The following is a 25083-nucleotide window of genomic DNA, read 5'->3' as shown; positions in this document are numbered from 1 at the left end:
GGTCTGTGAGAAGTTTCTAATTATACTGTTGCACTTACCTTGTGCAAGATGAATTCTTGTTTTTCCCTTGCATAGAATCAGTGGACAGCGGACTTAATTGTTGCAGCAGCCTATCAGTAGGGTCAGGGAATATTAGATCGTTGTTTGGAATAGGTGTGCATGGATTCAATTTCTTTTGTTGTACCAAAGAGCCTTCGGTTCTTAATACAAAACTTAATGGATTATGCACAGGGCTGATCCACGTATCATCCTTGTTTTATCTGTTTTATAAATCTTTCCAACATTTATGCCCTTGTTTTGACTAATGTTTAGTAATTATGATGAAATGGCATTTTAATTGTCATAGCTTCCAAAGGTGCCACTGAAAGATTAATTATATAGAAAACATGGTTCATCTCAAAAGTATTTGCCAATTTATGCAGATATAATTTTGTAAACGTCATTTAATAAAGTTTAGTGCATAACCCTGAATGTGTTTAAACCCAGTTGAAATTCCATTCAATCGTTTTGCTTTTCTTCTAAACTTGGAGTTCATGAGTATTCTTTTCGTAGATGAATTCCGCTGACACTCTCAGGTCTGCACAGGATATGAAGTTTCCCTTCACTCAAGGTTGGGTGAGGGAATGCTTCTCTCGAAAATTTAAGCTAGTAACAGGACATAAAACACTAGTATGCTCATCCTTAAGCTGTTTCTTGTTGGTGTGTGCTATGAACCATGTTGTCTATAACCTGAACGTTTATTTATATAGACAGTGATTGTAAGTGCTTAGTTACATATTGCTGTATTTGCAATTCAGTATATTGATCTTCATGGATGCTTTTAAGACCTCTGTTCCACAGCCTGGAAACTAAAGGTCAAACATGACTGAAATAAAAATATGTAAAGCTTAAGATCATCTTGATATGTTGGCCAACTTTATGAGCAGATAAGTCATCTGCTTTTCACTTTTAGTGAAAGTGGGGTTATGTTGAAGTTATTTATGGAGATTAACCAGAGTAGTTTCTTATTTCTTAAAAGCTTATTCCACAAGTATATAATCCCATCTAAAAGAGACAGTCTGTTTTTCAGTGACGTTTAATATTGAATGTCTATAATAGAAAGTTCATATTTGTGTTTATATATTAAAAAAAGTGTTTTAAAATGTGTGTCTAGTGGTTTGGTAATTTTCTCTAAATTGCTTTTAAATTGGGAAGGGGATGAGTGATTCTTTTAACTGTCTTGTATCTTTAGTTTTTATTTGCTTAGTGATATTTAATTTGGAACTATCATATAATTCATTTATCTTTATTCCATATTCATAATCTTGCCAAAATTAGGCTTTTTGGTTGGTTCTCAGAAACGTTTAGTTACCTTTTTTGTAGGGTAAGACTAATGCAGCTAATGTTGGGCATTACTCTTTTCTGTTACTTGAACACAGGTTGTGGAAAAGCTGTTGGGAGTTGCAGCGTGACTCCCAGAGCCTCCCCTTGTCTGTTGTACCCCAGCCAGCATGGTGGCCCTCTGCTTGCCTTCCTCCAGTGGGCCAACGTTCTTCTCTTTTGGGGCCCCCAAAAATGCAGGCAGTCCTTGAAATACAACTTCACGAGCGCTAAGCAGAGGGAGTGACCCTTTCTCCTGACTTGCAAGCTGTCATCTTCTTGTTGGTTCCTTCCTCAAGGTCCCCTTTCAAGGTTTTTCCACCCTCTAGCATCTCAGCCCCGCTCTCCCTAGCCAGCTGTCAGCTGGGAACTTGCTGAGGTTGCCTTCTGTCCCCCTGTCCAGATCAAAAGAAGTTTCAGTGCGAGCTACAGAGTGGGGTTTGGTCTGTCAAGGATAGGGAAAAAAAAAATCAGCAAATACTTGTATTTCTGTGCTTTAAACACAAAGGTATGTTGTATCAGGAAACTGATCTAAACAAAGCTGGGGTTTAAGCCTCCTGTTGAAATTTCTATTGGGAATCCTGCATCAAGTGGTCTGCAAGATGTAATAGGAAGGTAATTGTGTGTGGTTCAATAAATGCGTACTGCAGCTTGTTGTGAGGTCTGGGGTTTTTTGGTTTGGTGTTTTTTCCTGGACTAAATAGACCTTGACTGTCATATTGCAATTTAACTGTTATCAGTTAAGACATAAGACGTCTTACAGAGAACAGGTCAGTGTTATTTACATGTAAGGTTGCATTAGTTGCAATTGAAGCAATTTTAATGTGTCTGAGGGGGAAAAAAAAAAATCTGAATGTGGTGAGTTCAGAATAAACTACCACAAAGCTTTTGAATTGTCCTTTGGTTGTTGTACAGATTTTACATGCTGCGGACTTGAATATAGAAAGTTAATTTACAAGCTACAGGTTTTATATTCCTAGATGGTACAAGAACTTTAGAGAGCTGCCATAAAGATTTGTCATCCAGTTCTCTGTTTGTATTATAACAAGAAAAATAATTAGCATATGGCACTGAAGAAATGGATGCTTACGATGACACACCTGCCTTCTTTTTCCTAATTCCAGGGCATATTCCCTTGTGGATTCCAGTCAAGTGTCTACCTTCCTGATTTCTATTCTCCTCATAGTCTACGGCAGTTTCAGGTAAGATTTTTCTTCGAGATTCGGCAGAATTTTTCTTTTTCAACTGGAAATAATGGCAAGTGACTATTCCGAATAGAGTTTATGCCTTTTGTTTCATTGTATCTTTCTCAGACTGGTGGCTAAGGTAAATGAAATATCTCTTGCTTCTGAAAAGGAAATGGAAAAGGAAGAAAAAGTAGCTAGTTGGGGTTTCTGAGAGACATAATTATATGTCAAGTTACAGGCATGTACAAGAACTTAGAAATTAGTCCTTGAAGACAGCTCTGTAAGATTTTATTTTGGAGGATGTAAAAGGATTGTTGAGAGAGACGGGAATGTAATGTTACCAATAGTAGAATTTGATATATAATGTTTCAGTGTTGGTCGATTCAGCATGTCCTTATTGTGATTGCAAACAAGTCTTGTAAAACAGACGTTCCCAAGATCCAGTGCTATTTACTTGAGTGTGAGTAACAGCTTAATAGAGAAGTGGGAAACACACCGTCGGTGTTGAATTCCAGCGAAGTCTCTGAGAACTGCTGCAGGGGAAGTTCAAATCTTCGGAAAAGAGATTCGCCACATTTTGGGAGACTTGAGTATGGTTTAGAGAAAACATAGTTCTCCCTTTAGATTTGCATCTTGTATTATACAGTTTGTTTTAATGTAATGCTACCTAAGGAATGAGGTTCATACCGACATATTAAAAAAAAACCCACCTCAGCAGGAAAGTATTCTTTTTTTCAAACTTATAGTACAGCATGATTTTCTTTCTGTTTCTTGAAGAACATTGCTTTATTTAACAAGTCTACTATTAAAAGGCCATACATTCACTGTGAAGTTTCTGAAGTGCTATGGATATTCCTGAAATAGGTGATAGCCACTGTCATACATATGATCTAAGTTGCAGCTGTCAGGGTAAGAGGTTTTAAATCGCCATCATAAGTTAGTAAGATCATACAATGAAAGAGCCAATTTTTGATAAGAGCTGTCTGTTGTTGCTAACAAGTATTAGGTAATAGTGCTGCTGATGGAATTAAAATAGAAGGCTTTAGGAAAACAAAACCCAGAGATGATGGAAATAAGAAATAAAAGGTTGTATTAGTTTTTTCTTCCAAGTTTTGAGTCAGTCTAGCATATAGTTGAGGGACTAATTAATTTTTTAACTATCTGAATTTATGCAGTTGTGTAAAAATGAGCTATACATCTGGCTGCAGGAAGCCATAGCATTTATTGAAATTCAACTGTGAGAACATAATGCAATATAAAACAGCAGGAGTGCTTGGACTTAAATTGCCTGCCCTTATCTCAGAGCTCCTTGCTCTTAAAAAGTTTCCCTTGCTGTTTGCCATCCTACTCCTATATACACGTGCTCGTCCTACATTTTACACCCAACCCTGCTCATGTAACAAGGACTGCAAACTTGAGTACAACCTAATTTATGGGATGAAGTAGTGGAATGGTGATGGATACAAATCAATTGAGGAAATGTCCTGTTCTAGTCCACTACTTTTGCACGTATCCTGAAGCCCCCAAGGTGCAAGCTATTAGAGACCAAGGTAGGGTCCCATAGTTGTGTATAGTTATATAGTAGGGCCATACAGCTATATGTAGTTTCTTTAGCAGATGTCTGAGCTTAAACCCACAGTTACGATGGTGACTTGGACAGATTGCCCTTCTGTTTGGTCAGCAAGTGAGGTCAAGAGCAGTTTTTTACAGAAAACTGTACAGTGGTGTTAACAAAGGGGTCTGAGATACAATTAAGTTATTTAAGAAATTCAAGTGTGGTAGTTCAGCTGCAAAATGATACTCATCAGGCAATTCCTGTAGTAATAAAAAAAACCCAAACATCTGGCAAAGTGGGTGGATTTTCTTACAAGAGTGACTTGCCAGAGAGATGAAAGCTTAGTGTGCTCCTTCTCAAATGGCAACAATGATGTCTTCATCTTGATTTGAGTGCTTAATCTCAAATGGAGCTGTCATAAGACAAAAAGAAAATAGCACTTCTCAGTTAACCTTCGTGTTGCAAAAAGTGGGTTTGGTTTCTGATTTTCCGTCTGAAAAAAGCAAATTGAGTTACTGTGGTATTGCTGGCAAGTGACTTAAACAGAAGTGCAGTAATAGGATCAGAAAGAATTGGGTGGGTGAGTCATTAGGATAAAATCCACATGTGTGGTAGATCTAATCTAATGCAAGAGGTTTCAGAGGAACAAAGGAAAGCCTTGGTCCACTGTCCTTATTCATACCAGCAGCATTTATCCAAAATCAGAATAAAGTGAAAACCCCCAAACTCTTTAAGATACTCAGAAGAATGTCTAATAGATCATGGGTAAAGCCAGCATCCAGGAAGAAGCGTACAGAGTTGAGTTCCCACTTCTCTTACTGTGGATGAATGAGCATTTTCTTCCTACGTTTGTGCTGGGTTAGGAGTTTTAGCTTCGAGTCCTTCTGAACATCTCTGCCATATACATTCTGACTGTTTCTCAGTCCTTGAACATGATATACTTTATTCTTGACTGCCAAAGGGGCAAGTATAATCCTTCAAACCGTTAGAGGCTGTAAACTGGAGCATACAAGGGTGTGTGGTAGTTACATGTTTCTAAAGAGGTGAGCTTAGCTTGAAACAGGTTGTTTCCTGTAGGTTTTTGCTAGGCAGCCACCTATTCTTGTCAGAGTGCTTCTCTGTGATTTAAATCTTGGGGTTACTTTGCAGGCAGGTAACAGCTGTATCTTTTTCTATCCTATCACATACCCAGACATGGTCTCTCAGCTTATGTAAAGCCAGATTTAACCCAGAACCTACCTGTTCAAGTATCTGCTTTTAGACCAAACCAAGAAGCATGGGATGAAACTCATGTCTTCTGTCTCTAGGCTTTGGGTACCTAAAGTATGCCTGTAAATAGAAAGTAGTTCAGATGGTGTGCTTGTGGTTGGCTTTATGACTTGACATGTACAGAAATCAGGACACCTATTTCACAGTAAAAAAAGAGGAAGGCTGTGCCTGGAGTTCATACACATCTACAGCTGCAGCACTGGCAGGGTGGAACCGGGGCTTTGGGCAAACCTCCTCAGCACGTGCTGCGAATGTGGTCTGCGTGTGCATGTGCAAGTGGGTGCATGTAAAATACCTGCTGAAGGCAAGATGTTCTTATCGTGAGGTGGGACTCAGGCACTCATACTCCATATAGGCAGTGGAAACATTTTACTTGCACTTTCTGCTGTTGTTTCCCCGATTCTTACTTCAGCTCCAGATCCTGCACTGGAACTTGTCCATTAATCTCATAGGAACATTTTATAAGCGACTGTAGCAAAGTTGGAGCACACAGCGTATTTTAGGCGCTCTCTCTAGCATATGCATGGAGATTTGATTGAATTAAACAGTCTCAGGTCAATGACTGATTCTGATTGTAATTTTTTATTTAGAGCAATTGGAATCTGGCAATTCTGTGGCAACCCACAATTCTCATAGTCCCAGAGCTGTTAAGATGGGTGACTGTCCTCACTAAGTAGGGGAAGGAATTTCTCAAGCTATTGCATCTGCAAGCTGCTCTATATATAACGCATTTGCTTTCATATTTCCTGCATTGTTTCATAAGAATATTCTCCTGCAGGGTTTCCCTGAAGCATTACTGCAGTGGAAGGGATCCATAGTTGAATCTGAACTTTCATGGTAGTAATGTGCCAGCAGCTTACTCATTCCTTTGGCCTTAGTGTAACCCAACTGAGTGGTTCCCTGTGGGAGGCTGAGCTGTGCTTCTTTGAAACATTGTGCTAGAAATCCTACTGACTTGAACTGTGAGGACCCGCAGAAGAAACAATTGTGGAGTTTATTGCGTGCTGGGAGATACTGGCTGAACGTTGCCTTTGGAAGCCCAGCAGAAACTTGGAACAAAACAGCAAACATTTCTCAGTTTGTGATTTCATCATGATCCAGTCGTTTTGAGTGTATCTTGGTTTACAATATAATTTTTAAGTTTCTTGGAGGATGTTGTAGTGATCACTTATCTTTTTTTCTTTTTTTTTTTATGTCAGTGATAATTTGTAGCAGAGGGAAGAGCCAAATCATAAAATGGTTGGAGATTATTCAGAAGTTGTCTTGGATCAGCAGCTGTGTTGCTAAGTGAAAGTAATTTCCTAATTTATGCTTACTTTTGAGGTAGGGATGTTTATGTATGTAAGATGTTTATAGGTAATAATGTAATAATTACTGACACTATTGCAATGAAAGGAGAGGGGCTGAAGTTGTTTATGAGCACTAGATCTAATAGTTTATTTCCAGTTTTCTTTGCTGATAGCAATGCCTTAGATCATGAGTTGCCTGATGTCACTGGGAGAATGGTGGTGTGAAGTTCTTGTTAAACGACGCTAATTCAGAGGGGAGTGAAACACTGCACTGACAAAAGAATTCTCTTGTTTGGCTGAATCTTGGATCAAGTCCTGGAGGGTTGTCAGCCTCCTCCCCGGATTTTTATAGCTTGAGAGGAAAATTATGAGGCTGCAATGCATTAATGGGGAAAAAGGAAGTGTGAATGAAGGATAAAGGTACCCAAAACAAGAAGCAGAGCAGAGAGATGTTTAGAAGAACAAGCTAAGCAGAACAGATTAATTAGAATTTCTTAGACTTTCTCCATTGTCTCCTTGTATTTTTGATAACTTTTCAGTTGATAATCCATAATCTGTGTAGAAATATTGTGTATCGGAGGGTGAAGCTTCCTCATACTTTGCCTGAGCCCAAAAGCTGCTTTAATTTCATACCACTATTTGGGAGCACTTGTGTAAGAGAAGCAGGAAAAACAAACCAGCTTTATACTGTAAGAGCCTTTTTCTTGGTTTTGTTTTATACAGTGAAACGGCTCAGCCCTTCTTTCTTTAATACACCACACCGATCTTGATCCTAGAAACCCTCTGTGTTTGATTTCAGGTTGTATAACTGCAGCACAAAATTGCTCACCTGTGCATTGGTGTAGGTCCTATACACTAAAATGAAATAACTTTGATACCTATAGAATTGTATAGAAGACTGTGGTGTATTTTTTACTTGTCTGATAAATTATTAGAATTTGTTTACTTTGCATAGCACGATTACTCACAGCTAGACTTGAAAAGGAATTTAATGCCTGTTGACCTGGAAGTTTTGTTGAAATACTCGGATGCTGCTGCAGACTTAAGACAGGAGCTGTACAGTAGGAGCTGAACAGTGCTTCTGGTGGCTCTCTATAGCTTATTTGGATAAATATGCAGCTAAATCATGGATAACATGCATGTATCAGAATGAGAAACTGTCATGGTAAACTTGATTGTTCATGTTTTTATTAAAAATGATGCAGAATTTGACATTAGAAATAATTACTGGCCAAAACAGACCTGAAGTGAAACTTTCAGAAAGTTATGCCAAAATTTGTTAGAATATAATGTAGAAGTTAGATCAAAGTGAAGGATTGTGGCAAAAGGGGTAGAATACTGTGTTGGAACATTTTTAAAGGGTGTGTATCAAAATGGTAAGATGAATCAATTACAGCTGAGCTGAGTACATAGGGGAATGTTGGCAGCTCCTGTGGATTAACTACATTGTATCACTTTGTACTATTTATTCAGAGCTTCCTCTACTCATCTGTTCTGTGTGTGTGCAAAATATGTATCTTGTTACTTTCTAGGCTTTGCTGAAACATTTTCAATGAAGACAGACCTTACATTCAGCGAGTACTTAGAAATTAGTTTTGGTCATCTTTTATGACAAGATCTAGAGGAAGGAAATAACATTGTCTTAAAAATGAAACCCAATAGTTAAATTTGAATTAAAAGGATCAAAATGAGAACTTGGAGAGAGTTCAGATTTGTCAGAGAATTGAAACATTTCTTGCATTTCCACCATGTACTACACTTCCAGTAATGCAGATAAACATCTTCGTTGCCGTTCGTTCATTCTCACTGTTAGGCCTGGTGTGATTTGGTGCCTCATCTCTAACTGAAGCTTTTTTTTCTTTTTTTTTTTTAAAGCTGTTCCAGTATGTATGGTGTTTTTTCTAATAAACAGTATTAAAGGGCCCTCTCTGGGAGAGGGTGCTGTGATAGAATCATAATGAGACTGTAGCTGATGAGCCTAATTAGGAGTTCAAAACTTGTCTGTTAAGTTTGCTTTGTTTCCCGCAGGTCTCTTAACATGGACTTTGAGAATCAAGACAAAGAGAAAGACAATAGCAGCGCAGCTGGGTCTTTTAGTGGCAACAGCACCAATAACAGTAAGGGTTAGCTTTATTCCTTATCTTACTTTCGTCACTTCAGTGTGCTGCATCTGCTTCATCTGTCCCTGTGTTTCAGCTGTGTGTGTTGTAGATCCACCTGGTACAGTGGAACTGTTCTGCCTGGGCACTTACCGTCTTCCCCTGCGCTGATACTGTGATCTAGTTCATGCCCATGAAAGCTAGATTTAAAACATCAACGTAACATTTCCATAATGCATGAAAACTGCATGCTGCACAATTTTTCAGGTTTTACTGGAAATGGAAACAGCTTTACTTTTAAAAAAACCACCACACAATTACGAGAAGGGAGTGTACTTTCTTGTCGCCTGGAGTGTATCACTATGACACATTAGCCAGTCTGTAAGCAATGAGAGGTCTCCCGGTATACTGACAAGTCTGTAAGGATGATTCAGATTTATCAATAGAGACTCTGAAGTATAGAGTTCACATGGCTTTGGGCAACTCATTTATAATGAACCACAAAATATGTGTCTACACACAATCTATTCAGAGTGGGAATTAACATGCCAACTCCTACGTGGTGATTGTCCCCTCTGTAATCTATAAATAGATTCCAGGCAGCTTGGCTGTTTGAGATGCAGTGTTTTGCAGGTAAAAATATGTATGTGAACAGTTAGTGGAATGTGTTGTATACAATGTGCTGTAAATTCACACCTGAGTTTAACTTAGAGCAATTTATATGGCCGTATTCAGGGAATAGACTCTTGAACTAATAGTTTCCACAAGTTTAGAAGGCAGGAATGAGATGTGTGAGCAGCCCTGTGCATGAAATCCTGAATGCTGAGGTTGCTTTGTTCAAAGTGAGAAATAATAGCTGAAAATATATAAATTAAATAACATACTAGTCTCTTGCTTTTTTCTGCCTTTGTGTGTTTTTTAAATATAGACTCTTGGAATTTGCATAGTTGTCAGAGCACTGCTTCTGTTGACAACAGAGAGCAAAGAGGTTGCTGTGCTTGGTGATTCAGCAGTGAACAGTTGAGGCTTTTGGCATCTGGGAAGCAAGAGAAGACAGTCTGGGGCTGGGGAATAAGCACATTAAGGGGATTAGCTGTCAAAATGATCAGAAATGAGATGAAGAACCCTGACATTTAACACTGCAGGCACCAGTTCCTGTATGCCAAGGTGGTTTGTGGTACGTCATTTCTGGGGTTTTGTTTGTTTTTTCCCTTGGGAAGTTGAAGGGCATGTGAATAAATGCTCTTGCTCTAAGCAAGAGGCGCTAGATCCAAGTCGCAGATTAGAACACAGGAATTTCTGTGTCTTTGCACTGTCATCACTGAACTATCTGTGATGTACTTTACCTTGTTGTACCAGACCTCAGTAACACAGAAATCCCAAGTGACTGAATTCTGCTTTTTATTTTTAAAATTTATTTTGGTACTTATGTTTAAGAATAATAGATCTGTGACCTGAACTAACAAATGGCCATAACAGTGCAAGTGTCACGGCTTCTGTGCTCATTGTTTGGCTTTTCTTTTATGGAAATTGTTAAATACTTACGACAGATACTAAGTTGTAGTGAGTGTATTTCAGATGTGTTTGAAGTTTTATACCCAGAGACACTGGTAACTATGAGCTGTGCAGTTAACTTGTTACTTAGACAACTTGCCACTCTTCCACAGAAAAAAAATAAAATAGACACATTGTAACACACACACAGAAACAACGTGTGTGTGTATTTACTTGTATGTCTCTGTACACGTGTGTAGGTGCATATTTACAGATATTCTGCTTGATAACCTAGAAGCCTATCCTTAAAATCCTGGAACTGGTAAGACCCTGCTTCATACAGTGGTGTCTTAATTATTTTGGGATACCACAGTGGTGTTAAGCTGGTTTTGGATCTCATCTAGGTCTGAGTCTTGTATTCATTTTTCATTAGAGACATTTTGAATATTTATCAAGTGACTACTCCAGATGCTATCTGTTGTTTTAATGCTTTTGAAGTATGTCTTGTATTTTTAATTGCATTACTAATTCTTCCCCCCTTCGCTGTCCCCAGCTACAGAGATTGGTTAAGTATTGGAATGGGTGGGATAGGTGGGCTTTTCAAAGCCTGATCTTCTCAATTTTGTTAGTAATTCTAAAAACTTGTGGTAAAATATAGTAAAAAATGTCCTGTTCTATTATTAATATCCCTAGTAGTCACGCTGCATGGCTGAGGTGGAGGAAATACTGAAATATTATATTCTGATTATCCCTGCGCTGTTTAAAATTGCTTCCAGCTATAAAATGTGAGCCTGAAGTTTTGTTGGGTTTCAGCATAAAAGACTATGATTGTAGCGCACACTGAACTGAGTTGGTAGTTTCATCAACAGGTAAATGACTTGGGGGTGTTTTTTGAAAACTACCCTTTATTGTTAGACTTGATGTTATCTGGCACTTGCGATCAGTGATGCAATTTAAGGGCATGGTGGCCTTCACCCAGGTGGAATGTGAAGCTGTGGCACCCTTTGTGTGAGCACGGTCAGCCTAATGCTGTCAGCAGCTCTGCTGTCGCTCAGGCCCTTCGCCTGGTGCTGAGAGGTTAAATAAAACTTCCTTATGCTCTGTTCAACACATCTATGTTGCTTAGTGTAAAATGAAGCAAATATATAATTGCTATATGTTTCCTAATTCCTAAATAATGTTAATGTTTGTAACTTGTTATTCATTCTATCTATGGCGCAAGGAAAAATTCCTACATTTTCTTTCAGCTTTTGGTTCTTGGATCCTGCAAAGCATGGCTGTTGCTGTACACACCAGCCACTGCGACCGTGCAGTTTAGCTGGAGTGTTTCTGCACAGACTGCTGTGCTTGGTTGTGATCGTGCACCAAGGTCTTGGAGTAAACGCCTGTTGCATGCGCACTGAAATGGAATGTGTTGTCGGTCCTTAGTTGTGTTGGTGAGGACAGACTGTCAGTATGTGTGTGGTAAGAAGCAGCCCAAGCTAAACTGTCACTTTCTTTCTTCTGCAGGTATTCAGACCATTGATTCTACCCAGGCATTGTTCCTGCCAATCGGAGCGTCTGTGTCTCTCCTAGTTATGTTCTTCTTCTTTGATTCAGTTCAAGTCGTCTTTACAATATGCACAGCAGGTGACTAAGTTTTCTTCTCTTCGCAAGAATTGGAATAGTACAGAAAGCGTGGATACAACTAAATATTGTTGATAACAATGATAATACTTGTCATGCTATATTTTTTACAAATCCTCATATTTCACAGTTGTATTTTCATGTCTCTGTAGTATCAATAAAAGTGGCAGGTATTATTTGAGAAGTATTTTCCACTTAGAGATTTGCTGAACCTACTGAACTACAAACTGCCAGAGTTTTGAAAGATGCTGGACATACTGTTTCATGTAAAGTTCACTTGTTTATAAATCAGTGCTCAGAACTGTGTGTGATATTTCATAATTCAGGTACTTTATAGGATCCTAGCATAACTCTGGAGATCCTATCCAGAGACTCCTTTTCTTAGTTTGATTTTGGGTTTTGCTTTTATGCAGTTTTTCTTTGTTTCAAGAGTACTTCTAGTCTCACTAGCATTTTGAGTATTATTCTTCTGCACGGCTTGAATTTAGAACAAAAATGAAGCTGTTGTCCCAAATAAATTGCATGTCCTGTCATCCTGGTTATTATTATTTACATTTTTTCATTTAAATAAATACCAGGCCTTTGATTTCTTTGGGAAGTTTTGGCCTTTTGATCTTTTTGCAGTCCTTCAAGAGACCAGCTGCTATTCAGTGTAGCAAGGTTCTTCTGTCATTCTAAATAAGCAGCAGCTTTTAAAAATTGTATGCCTGAATCCACATACTGAGTCTGTGAAGATTTTTAAACCCCTAAATACCTCTCATCCTCTCCTACTTCATGTATATGCAAGGTAGGCTTTTCCCTTGTGATTTAACTCCTGAGCTGTGCATCCTCTGCAGCCTCTTAAACAGGATTGATGTTGATGGGTGAGATCTAAATCTCTGCTCCTATCTCTAATTCTGGAGGCATAGTCGTGCAGAGGGGTCTGCTGAATGCTGCTTTTATAGCTTTGACCTACGACACGTGTTCTTTCCTATTCAGAATAAATTATGTCAGATAAATTGTACTGTATGCTAGGTATTAAGGATATATATACCCATATAAGATGTTACAAGGGAAGATTTATGACAAAAGACAAATATTAATTTGTCAAGCTTGTTGGTCCCTTTCTTTCCAGAATGGCCTTGACATTTGTAACTTTATTTGTAATATTTTTGGTGCGTAATTAGATGATACTGTGTGAGCTGGGCCTTGTTGCAGGTTTAAGAGGATTGAGTCTGGGTTGATCAGTGCACTTGGGTATTGTTATTCCTGAACCTCGTTTTATGATAGGTTTGTGCTTTTCCTTGGTCTTGCATTAGAGGGCTCTTTGGCCCCAGAACCTCTAAAATGCAAAGCTTCATTAAGAGGCTGTACAGCAGGTTGTAGACCCTGCTGGCGTTGGGAACCTGTGGGACTTGTCTTTCTGTCCCCTGAAGCTCAAGTAGTGCTATTTTACATCATCTTTTTGTAGATTTTAGAGGCTGATTTGGGGGGCTTCTCAATTATAGCTGATGTCTGGTTTCTTAAATCTTCCTCCAGCAAAGATTTGCCTTTCAGGGAGGAGCCAGGAGCAAGGGTGGGTGCCTTGAACAGCCCAAGGCCGGGGCCAGCTGCTAAGCTGAGGGCAGAGCTGAAGAGCTGGCGTGTTGCCTGCAGACAGGGTTAAGCCAAGGGATTGCCAGTTGAAGAATAGGTACTGAGGCCAGGGGGAAGAGGAAACTTAGGGCTGGAAGCCTGGACAGTCAGGAACGAGACTGAGTGGGCACTCAAGGGCACTGTGTGTTAGTGTGGTCACATCTTCATTCTTACACTCTGAATGAGCCCAGCTCTGGGGTGGCTCATTGGGGATAGCAGGGTGGGAGGCACAGCGTTCCTTGCTAAGAAGAGGTGGAGGGGAGGAAGGGGAAGGAGAGATTCCAAGGGCAAAGAAGGTCAGCCTGGGGTGAGGACAGGTCAATCCCGCTGTGGTGGAGGCGGAGCAGGGCGCAGGGCAGGCAGGGCTTGGGGCAGCAGTGGCACAGGTTTTGCTGTGTAGCATTCTTTGCCAGGCACCTCTGAAATGGTTCCTGGTTTAGCGTGCACTCTTCATTCTTTCCCTATCCATTCTGCTCTTTTCCTCCTCTGTGAAATATTGATAGAACTGTGAATTTTCATGGTCCTGTTTGCATGCAGACACTTTTTAAATTTTTCTTTTCAAATTATTTGATGGGGAATGGAGGTTTTCTTGTGGTTCGTTTGTGGGTTTTGGTTTCTTTTTTCAGTCTTCCATCTTCCTCCCCCAGAAGAGGTAAAATGGAGTGGAAAGCTGTGGTTTGACCAGACCAATTTTGGCTTAAGCTGCGTACTAAAGAGAATGTTTGATTCCTTCCCATCATCTTCATTTGAGCAGAGAAAAAAAAAAATCCCTTTCAAAAACCAACAGCATCCCCCCCAACTTTTTAAGCAGGAGTAAAGGACGGGACAAAGAGTTGATTTGCAGCATACAGAAAGTGTTGAGTGGCTCTTCTAATTTCATTTCAGTCTGTTCTTGCTACAACAGGTTTGGATGCATGCTGCTGATGTATCTGTGTCTCCATGCCCTCACTCTTCAGCCTTTGAAACACTCCTTAGTACAAATCCAGTACTATTAAAAAAAAAACAAACAAAACCAACAACAAAAAAAAAACCTGGAAGGAAAAATAATTATAAATACCAGCAGTTACTAAACGTTTCTACAAATGTGTGGGTGGGTTAAGTATGCTTCTTAAAAAGGAAGATGCTTATGGAAATAGCCTGTTTGGATATTTACATATTTTTAATGTCCTGTTTTCAAAAACTTAAAGCACTTAGTATTTTAAAAAAGTGAAGTTGCCAGCTAATAGATATAATTTATTTTAAGTTGTAATATGGTTCAGTAATGAATAAAGGGTTTTAAGTGAGACCAGCGTGGGGGAAGTTGATGGAGTTGAAGAGTGGAAAAAAAACCTTTATTATGCTTAGCCTGTGTCACGTGTTGAAGAATTTAAAAAGAATCTCACGACCAGTTTGTAGTAAGTTTGTTCTTTTTTGGTTTTGACTCAATATTTGAAAACGGTTTGGTTTTTTTTTGCTGACATGATCACGAATAGCTTTAATACTTTTTTTTTTTAAAGGTTTGGGGATGGGGCGTTAGATTCCTTTGAGAGCTTTTATTCTGATTGAAGTTTGAAAGCATACTAATAGAAGTCCTACAGAAAACCTTGGAGCCTTTAGCTGCTTGTGCTTTAATAATACTGCAGCGTATGATAAAAGGACATTGTTGCAAAAGCTTTTTCAAATTGGAGAAGCTTGTTTGTGTACTGTAGAAATTAGGTCTGAATGTACTAATACTACCTTTTCTTCTTTTTCTAGTCCTTGCAACAATAGCTTTCGCTTTCCTTCTGCTCCCGATGTGCCAGTACTTAACACGGCCTTGTTCACCTCAAAACAAGTAAGGACTTGAGAAATCTTTTGCTCCTCTCCTTGTATGTTGTATTTATTTATTTTCATGAGAATTCTTTAACAGAGTCTTTGGTTACGAGCATTAACCTCAAGGCTTTAGGGCTGATGTTTGTGCATATTTATTGTGCCAACACCATGTTTCCACTTTGAAACTAGGAAGCACGATTTCTGCAAGTCATGTGTGCTTGCCAGCCTGGGAAGTGCAGTACCATTGCAGGGGACTAGATTTCCTAACAGTGGTTTTTAAGAAGCTTGGCTTATTTTGGGTGAGATTTCAGTTTGGGATTTGGTATTAGATTTCAATGTTTGTTAACGTTGGACTATGGATTTTAATGCTGGCTCTTTCAGTGACTGTAGTTAAACCAGTGAAAATGACAGTTGTTAATGTCATGTTTCGAAATGATTGGTGGTTTTTTTAATTTTTTTTTTTAACCTTGTGACTGGAGTTCATGTTGCAAGAAGCACCATCTTAGATGGTACTAGGAAATAGCATTCATTGTAACAATTTCAAGAGAGGTGCCAGAATTTACAGCGTTTTTTCCATCTCTGTAGTTCAGACTTTACACATTACTTGAATGTGAGGAAAGGTTTTATTTTGTTGCTGTTTTGGTACCTATTTGTGGCAAAGGAACCTCCCTTCAGTTGTTCTTGGCATCTTTCATCAGCAGTTGAGCCTTGTTCCAGCAGCGTCCATTTTCTGTTCTTTAAATGGAAACATAAAGTCTTCTAGCTAATGTTTGTGTGTTGTTCCTAGGATTTCCTTTGGCTGCTGTGGGCGTTTCACTGCTGCTGAGTTGCTCTCATTTTCTCTGTCTGTGATGCTTGTCCTTATCTGGGTCCTAACTGGCCACTGGCTCCTTATGGATGGTGAGTATGTGAATTAAGGGATTTTACTACTGGTTTGAGCCTGTCGTGACACATGCAGTCACCTGGTGATGATTGGTGAAATTTGCTAATATTAATGGCTTGCTGAATTGTAATACTGTGTGGTAGACTCCCTGGAAACAGCAGCTGTCAGGAACATGCCAGGGTAGCATTCGGGACACCTGTTTTTCTGGTTTGTGAAAGCTTCCAAGGAAGTGCCGGAACACTCATGAGAGATATTCTGCACCTGTGTGGTGTAGGGTGAATCGCCGGTTTTAGTTGAAGATGTGTTGAGACAGTGGTAGTTTATGAATCATAACTTGATCTTAATGATCTGGTTAATTTTTGCTGTGCATCTTATTGTTCATTGGTTCAGATGATCAAATAATTTGTCGTGAGACAGTTCACAGTAGCTGGTTGTCTTTGATCTCTTTGATGCTTGCCATGGATGGTGAGATGGGTGAAGCTGGCAGGCATCCAGTTGGCTTGAAGGTGTGATATTTTTTTTCATGCTGGTTGAACTGAATTCACAGCTTACTGTTCCAAAAAGGAGCTTTCCTCCTCCCCTCCCGCCTTCCAAATCTCTTGTGCTAGCTCTGGCACTCATTTAATCACATGGTAAACTGATTCAGCTCACTAGAATGGCAGCATACTCTTTCTTTTTTGCCAGGCTGTTTTTCTGCTGCTGCAGTGAGATGAATTGGATTATTTTGCAGTCAGGTATGTGCTAAATTTTGGCAAAAGGCAAGTGGCAGCATGATGGGATCTGAGAGGGGGGAGTGGATGTGATAGCAGAGTGAGGAAGGGGTAGCCAGGAGCAGGAGCTCTGCTTCTCAGCAGTGTCAGGCAACTGAAGTGGCTTAGGACTTGTCGTGAAATGGCACCTTGAAGTTGTGATTGAGGAAGAATAGCTGGGCCAACATTACTGCCCTTGAAACTGTTTGTTGCAATAGAAAACGTATATCCCAGCAGCTTTCCGGCTCCTCCTAAACGAGATGGGAGCAGCAGCAAGTCCTTAGCACTGAATCCTCTCATGGCACCTTCATTATTTCTTTCTCATGCTTTTTGCTGCTTTACAACTTCCACCTGCTGTATGTTAGGGAATACCTTTTAAAGGACACTAAATGAAGAAATGCAGATGAAGTTCGTTTTGTGTTGAACGGAGTAGCCCACCATGTAATCAGGGGTGATTTTTGATCTGCAGTAGCTACAAAGCTAAATGGAGCATCAGGTGTGGATTTTGGTGAAATCTGAAGACTTGTCCACACTGAGATATTGACAGAAGCATTTACTTCAAAATAGCTGGTTTTGTGAGCACTTCAGTCTGGAATAGTGAGCTTTGAGGCAATTAATCTGCAGAGTAAGGAACTGCTGGTGCAGAGTGATGTTTGGATTTTATTTCTCTTGGTGGCTTTTTATGGTTTACTGAATTGTGTTGATACTGTCTAGCTTTGGATTATTTTATGTAGTTTATACTAAGGGAGCTTGAACTGTATAGGTAAGCCTCCGATCATTTGTTCAAATCCAGTTAAATCAATGTTTGTCAGTGACATTGAACAGGGAGCAGCATTTATTGGCCTTCATCAGGGAAATGCGCTGCAGTTTTAGTCCTCATACTATACTGCTGCAAGTGGGATCGCATCATCTCTGCCGTTACCCTTTGCTTCTCTGCAACTGAAAGCTCGGGACCCCAGTTAGTCTTGTTTGGAAGGCAATGTGGGCAATAAGCACAGCTCGGTAATATATGCAAGTGGAGCACTTGCTTTAAGCCAGCGCCTGCCAGCTGCTGGGTGTGCTGTGATCTAACTCCTCCTCCCCGCTTTCACGGGGATGATCTTCTGTTTCACTGTCGGCAGAAAATGAAACAGATGTTGTGAACGTGCTTCACGTTGCCTGGGCCGGGCAATGAGAGGGAGAAGTGGGGCAGGTGTTTCTTCTTAACAGCACATTTCATTTTTTGTGTGTGTGGTTTGTGGTTGTGCAGTTGTTTCTCTCTTTATGAGAGAGTATTTCTACTTTAGAGCCGAGTAAAATGGTGGGGAAATACTTCATAGTAATTTCCAGCCCTTACAAAACCGAGGTATGGCAGTTCCTGCCAGAACAGTCTTCATTGCTCAAATACCACAGTTCCCTCGTCTGCATGGTACAGTTGGTTGAACTGTTCCTAAAGCTGGGGACACCTCACTGGGTAGAACAAGCAGGTATTATCTCCAGGGGGTTGTTCTGGCCTGTGATGAATTACATTTATAAGTCTTGAAATGCTGATTTCTGAGCAGATTCTTTGATGACAGAATCATCAAGGATGGTCCTTGTCCCCTGGTAAAACCTGGTTAAAAGCTTTCCTAAATAGTGGACATAGCTGGAGATGTACAAGGGGAACGACAGATGTATGCAGGGTCTGTCTGTAGCTACAAAGTGAACTTGAAGGGTCATGGATACCCCAGGAACTGCTGCAGACCTTCACTGCTGCAGCAGGTGGGTAGAGGGCTGCTGCATGACATGTGTTCTTATTCGCGCTCTTTAAAATACACTTTGAGAGTTTTAGAGGAACACGATTAGATAAGAAATTCTGTACCTGTTTCTTTCAGAGGTCAGGTGGTGGCCTGTGGGGGAAGTTTAAGCCTTGCCAGCTTGCATAACGCTTTGTAAAGCAGTCACCACACCACCAGCATCTTGGTGGTTTCCTCTGTTCTGGGTGCAGTAGTGCCGTGAAGCTGAAACATACGCTGTATCCAGAGAGTCGAATCACGTATGCAAGAGTATTGTTAATCCTCAGAACGTCCTTATTCCATGAGTGTGCTTGCAGGGACTCCAAAGTTAATTCTTTGTGTTAATTGAAGGTTAACCCTTTCAGTGAGCTCTTTCTTACTCAGCTTCATTAATCCATTGCCCAGCACTTCCAACCCAGAGGTACTATTTGTGTGGCTCTTCTCTCTCCTCTCTCTCCCCTTCACACTCTCATGTGCACGCTCTTTTTTTGCATGCTCCCTCTTTTCCACACTCTCACGGTATCCCCTTTTTCGTATCCCGCCCCCCCCCCCCCCCCCCCCAGTCTGGAGCATATTCCAATGGAGATCTGTTTTACATAGTTTGCCATCACCATCCATGAGCTTGGAGATGGATGACTTTGTTTCTCATATGATTTCTGGACTTTTTCATTCGAAAAGAAAGCTGGCTTCTGTTTAGAGAAGCCTGTTGGTGGTTTGACTGCACTTTGGCCTATATTGCTTGTACTTGCTCTCGGGCATTCTTGCTTCTCTTCTGTTTTTTTAAATTCACCAATATTTCTTAAAGCAGTTGCAAAACTGCATAATTATGAGCATGTGCATTTCACTGTCATCTAAAGGACTTTTTTCCATCTGCTTTTCTACCCAGTATTGGCTTAGTTTGATGAAAGAGTCTTGCACGTGTGCCTGCATTCATTTCTGTGATGGAGAAATGGGGTGTGCGTACAATAGAAAACACTTCACGCTGGTTAAAATATTTCCACTTCTAGTTAATTATAACCTGGAAATCCTCTCCTAAATATAGGCTTGCTTGAGCTATTATTAACATTGGCTTTAGAGAAGCCTTTCTGATTTAAGACAGACTGTTCCCTTGTATTTGCTCTTTTGCCAGAGGAAGTCTGTAACTGAAGGCTATATTGAATTACTGAGCACAGATCTCGTTCTCGCTGCTTTGCTGTGTCAAATTCTAAAAACCTCAATAATTTGCTTACATTTTATAGCTACAGTTATGCAGCATGATTTAGGGTACATTTTTATCTGAGTAATCCCATTACTTTGTTAAAATTGGCAGCGCTGACACTTGGTGTTGTGCTAAGCTTGTCAGTTCTGAAAAGAGAAGGTGGGTTTGGCAAAGTCCCCGCTGGGCTGCAGCCTCTGGGCACTGCGGGCAGCCACGCCAGCAGGCGTTTGGTGGCACTTTTTTCCCTTGAATACATATGGACATGTCCTCGGTGTTTTGATGGAAGAACTCCACATCTTTCAGCTGAAATACAAGCATAAGGTAGTTTCACAGTTACATAATTATAGCATCAGACTCCAAAGGTTAGCTTGTACATTTTGGCAGAGTCAAGTTGTCATGTTGGTGGGCACGTACGTAATGGATCAGTTTTTCTCTGTGGTTTCATTTGGTCAGAATAGGTTCGCACCTCTTTACAAATTCTGTGTCATGTTAGACAAATAAATACATTTTGTTTACAAATGTCTGCACAGTTGAGTGTAATCTGGTCCTAACAGGGCTCCATTCCTTGTAAATAGATGAAAGTTGATTTGCTTTTTAAGTTTTAGTTTTTGTATTTTAAGTATCTCTTTAGGGATTTGCTTGTAACCAGTTGAAAAATATTCAATTGTCAGTTGAGTACCTTCGGTAGGTAAGGCTAGGCTTAAAGAAGCAGGAAATCGCACAAATGTGAAAACTGGGAATTTTTTTTGTGTAATGTTTCTAGTTTTCTACCCTGACAAAATTCCCCTTGGAACAAAACTAACATCTGAGCTGCAGCATGTTGTTCAGCTTGTTGATTTGGCTGAAAACTCACGCTTGAGAGAGGGGTTAGGAAAAGACTTGCCCATGTTTTTTTCCCCGTTGGTAGACAGGCCTTCACATCGAGTTTTGTCATTGGGAAATCCCTGTAGATCTAAGTGCGAATATTTCACAGTTAGTGTTCGGGCAGTCTTACACAATCTTGCCCAAACAGAAGATAGGTTTGAGTAGGCTTTTGTCGTATCTTGTTCTAACATGTCACATAACCATGCTACTTCATAATTAAGAGTCAAGGATTTTATTTATTTTATACATTTACTAGAAAAACCTCCTAATAGTGTAAAAGTAGAGGTTTGTGTTTGGGGTACGAAGAGTTCAAGGTGGTTTTGTTGCTTCTGTTTTTAACTGGGTAGTCAGTGTTTTACAGGGGGGGAGAGAGAGAGTCTAGGGCACAAGACATGAAAGCATTTCTTTGTGGCGGCTGGTGGAAGTTGAGTGGAATGGGCAGTTGTGCCTGCAGAGGGATTTCTGCTTCCATGGGGACATGTTTGTAGTTGGCTACCAAATGTGTTTTGATTTTTATTTACTCTGATAAGAAGAATTTCACTATCTGGAAACAATAGAGAGTAATCTAGTGCATGTGCTGCATAGGTGTGAACAGGGGCTCCTTTGGAGTGTTTTTTGTGGGGGAGGTATTGGCTTGGGTTGGTGGGTTTTCTGTTTGTTTTGCTATTTTTAATGAACTAATTGTGTGCTTGCATTTTGTAGCTCTGGCTATGGGCCTGTGTGTTGCAATGATAGCCTTTGTTCGGCTGCCGAGCCTGAAGGTTTCCTGCTTGCTACTCTCTGGGTTATTAATTTATGATGTATTTTGGGTAAGTGTTTTGTTTGGTTTTGCTAAAACTGTTTTTATCCTTTGGATCTGTAATTGGCCTTGGGCCATTTTTACATGAATTGTACTAGTATGAAGTTGCTGAAATCTGGCAAAGCCAGAAGATCAGCTTCATTGCTTCATTCTGAGGCATTAAAGTCTGCAGCAGGATACCGAATGATTTCCTTGCTAATGAGTTGACAAAAGCAGAAACATGATTAGAATATTTCAACTTTGGCATATTATTTAAAAAAAGAAATTGGACCTCAGATTTTGAAAGCCTGGCTGAGGATCAGAACAAGCATTTCCAAGTAAACACAAAGCCTTATCCATGCTTGCACAGTACGCACATGCCAACATCTGATGAGCAGCAAAATCCACAAGATAGGAATGCAGACTGATTTATAGCCACTGAGGTTGGCATAAAATCTTCCTGCGCTTTTACAAGAAACCTGACAGAATATATTTTGTAATACTGAAAGGATTTTGTTTTACTTTTGTGTGACACTGAGCACTGATCCAGGGAAGTGCTTTCTGACAGCCCTGGCAGCCAGTCTGTTTCCCAGTGTGATGAGCTGTAGCGTAAGAGCCTGTTTGAAACAAGTGTTGCATCATTCCATTTATGAGTGAGCACTCACTCACCTCTTCTCTGCTTTCAAGCTTTCTCGTATTTTCAGTATCCTGTTACCTGCCTTTGTAGTCCTAGACCACTTATTGTGGTCCAGACAGATCCTTTCCCAAAGGATCTCAAGATACCCATCGATATCTTGGTATCAGAAAGTATATTCCAGTTATTCTTGAGGATTAATAATGTAAAAAACTTCATCTGAATTTTTGAAATACATTTTGCTTTTTATCACCATATATATACAACATGCGTATATGGAAATTTTAGACAATATCCTTTCTTTTCTTGAATAAGCAAAGCAAAAAACACACGCAGCTTTGAGTATATAATTGCAGTCTGTAATTTCTGATGGTTTCCTTGCTCCACAGGTCTTTTTTTCTGCCTACATCTTTAACAGCAATGTTATGGTGAAAGTGGCCACACAACCAGCAGATAACCCCCTTGATGTTTTATCCCGGAAACTTCACCTGGGACCAAATGTGGGTAGAGATGTTCCCCGTCTGTCGCTGCCTGGTAAACTTGTATTTCCAAGGTAAAATCAGCAGTTCTTTTACTGTACTATATAAGAAAAATCTTCCCTTCCTGTACTGGGTAGTACCACTAATTATACTGGAAAATACCAACTTAGTTCCCTCGTTAGTCACTCCCTTTTCCTGATAAAAAGGTACATAATGAGTAGTGAGGGTTGGACTCTTTGCTGACTCACGGCGTGCAGAAATAATCCTAATTAGGTTAACAGGTGGCCCGTTCAGAACAGGATTTGCTTTTCGACATATGTGTGAGTTCTACAGTTTAATGACTGCTATTGTAGGATTTATGACCTAATGCTTAAAAGCAAAAGACCTGAGGTTTGTGCCATCACAGTAGTCTCGATTACTGTGTAATTGCAAGCGATGGGGAAGGGAGTTAGAAACTGATCTAAGCAAGGGTGGCTTACCGGGTGAGTGTCATGTTGGAGATTATTTCACACCTCTGCTGTGGGGGTTCCTTGATGTCTCAGACTTTTAACCAGATCTGCATAGGCCTGATGGGACAGTAAGCTCCAGTGCGTCAGCAGTTATGCAGCAGTTCATGTTGGTGTATTTACTCTCTTCTTGTTTCTTTAGATGTTGGGATGCTGAAATTACAGGGGTTAGGAGTTGATTGTCTGCAATGATAAAACCAAAATTATTCGTTCTGTCACTTTGTGATAACTTAATTTGACTTCATTTTCTTGACACGTATCTCGGTTTTAAGATAATGGGCAATTTTAGTTCTTGGTCTACTTAACAGCTGGCTCTTTTTGGGAATCTGGTGAGACTATAGTTTTCTGTGTGTTTTGTCTGAGGCCAAAGATCTGAGAAGTCCATAAGTTGACTTATTGCTTTGTATTAGAGGCGATCTGTGCACATGGGAATGAGGGTGCAGTGTCTATCGATGTTAATCAAACAGTTCAATAAAACGGTCAACTGGTACCTCCCATCAATGCTTAGAGGAGACATGGCTGAAATACTGAGTCGATGGATCTGTTTCACTGAGTTGAGTTAAGAGCAAAAGCAGCTTAAACACTACTGGTAGAAATAAACTGGTTTAGAGCAACATGTCATTATGTCAAAATGGTTACATTTACAGCTGTGCTGAGGTGGTGGTGAAATCACCGAGGAGCAAATCCTCAGTAGCCAGCATTTAGCTTCTACTATGTAAGAGTTTGCCAGTAGAAAGAAGGGATGTGCAAAACAAAGCGCAAAACCAAAGTGGAGGAGTCTAGAGCTTGTCACCTTGTGTTTTGGGCATGAACCCATTTTTGGTTGCTCTCTAGTTCCACAGGCAGCCACTTCTCTATGCTGGGGATCGGAGATATTGTGATGCCAGGTCTTCTGCTCTGCTTCGTTCTACGTTACGATAACTACAAAAAGCAAGCCAACAGTGATTCCTGTGGTGCCCCCGGGCCAGGGAACATCTCTGGACGTATGCAGAAGGTCTCTTACTTTCACTGCACACTTATTGGATATTTTGTAGGTGAGTAATTAGTTTAATATGGATAGCTGCATAGCAAGCAGAAGTTGGATTATTGTAGTAGGTTTAAAAGATGATGGAAGCAGGCATAAAGAGGCTTTGAGAGAACACTTGGTTTCTGTTTTAATCTTCTCTTTGGGTTTTGGTGGCATGGTCTAGGGAGAAAAACCCTTCTACAGTCTGCTTTTTAAGATGTTGTGTTTTATTTAGAGGATGGAAAAGATACCGGTGTATTTTTATTAGCAACTTTTTATACTTTGCATTACTAGCGTAGGTGTCCTAGCGCATGCCTGGGTTATGGGAAAAATACGGGAGTTTCTAGATGGATTGTGCTGTGCAAAAATAAATCTAGGTAATTCATCTAGATAATTCCTGCATTTTTGCATTCTACTGCTAATGCTTATGATCCTGTGACATTCTAATACATACAGAAAATGGTAAATAGTCACAACTGGAATGCTGTTTATAATTTGATGTAGCCATCACTCTCCTTCCTAACATAAAATAGATTTTTCCCTAAGGTCAGGACATGTGTGTGCATATCCTGACCTCTCGCAGTCCTTCTGAGGATGAAAAGGAAAGATAATTTCCTACCGGCAGCCTTCCTCCTCCGCGCCCCCCATCTTTCCCCCTATGTTCTCTTTTGACACATACCCAGGAAAACCATTCCCGGTGGGTACAATGCTTCCTTCCTCTCGGCACCCCGTTTCTCACGCTAGGGGCCTCGGGCTGACAGTCTCAGGAGGTACCAGCACTGGAGCAGCACATCACTGTGGTGCGTTCAGCTCCCTCCCCTTCACCTTTTGTGCATTTTGTTTGAGTTATTCTTAGCTTAGTCTTTGAAATTCAAAACTGGAGCAAGTGGCTCAACACAGCCCAATATTAAAATAGAATAATTTCTCACTGTTTGGTTTGTTTCAATTG

At 40.2% G+C, this 25083-nt stretch overlaps 2 protein-coding genes across 15 annotated transcripts in view; one reads left to right on the top strand and one right to left on the bottom strand.

Moving 5' to 3' along the window:
• The window catches only part of RNF10 (ring finger protein 10), a 202002-nt gene that overhangs the window by 52907 nt on the left and 124012 nt on the right, over positions 1-25083 (bottom strand). The window lies entirely within an intron of this gene.
• The window catches only part of SPPL3 (signal peptide peptidase like 3), an 86801-nt gene that overhangs the window by 59480 nt on the left and 2238 nt on the right, over positions 1-25083 (top strand). For 13 of the 14 annotated variants that reach the window (XM_056348135.1, XM_056348126.1, XM_056348145.1 and 10 more), the window contains 8 exons: positions 2484-2561; positions 8688-8782; positions 11762-11881; positions 15227-15305; positions 16071-16183; positions 21434-21540; positions 22533-22696; positions 23963-24162. In XM_056348135.1, coding sequence (XP_056204110.1) covers positions 2484-2561; positions 8688-8782; positions 11762-11881; positions 15227-15305; positions 16071-16183; positions 21434-21540; positions 22533-22696; positions 23963-24162 — 956 coding nt within the window. The remainder of the gene's footprint in view (positions 1-2483; positions 2562-8687; positions 8783-11761; positions 11882-15226; positions 15306-16070; positions 16184-21433; positions 21541-22532; positions 22697-23962; positions 24163-25083) is intronic. The other variant, XM_056348234.1, reaches the window with a different exon arrangement.

This window comes from Falco biarmicus, chromosome 1 (genome assembly GCF_023638135.1).
Source record: "Falco biarmicus isolate bFalBia1 chromosome 1, bFalBia1.pri, whole genome shotgun sequence".
In the NCBI taxonomy this organism is placed as follows: domain Eukaryota; kingdom Metazoa; phylum Chordata; class Aves; order Falconiformes; family Falconidae; genus Falco; species Falco biarmicus.
This window is presented reverse-complemented; position numbering and strand designations above follow the sequence as displayed.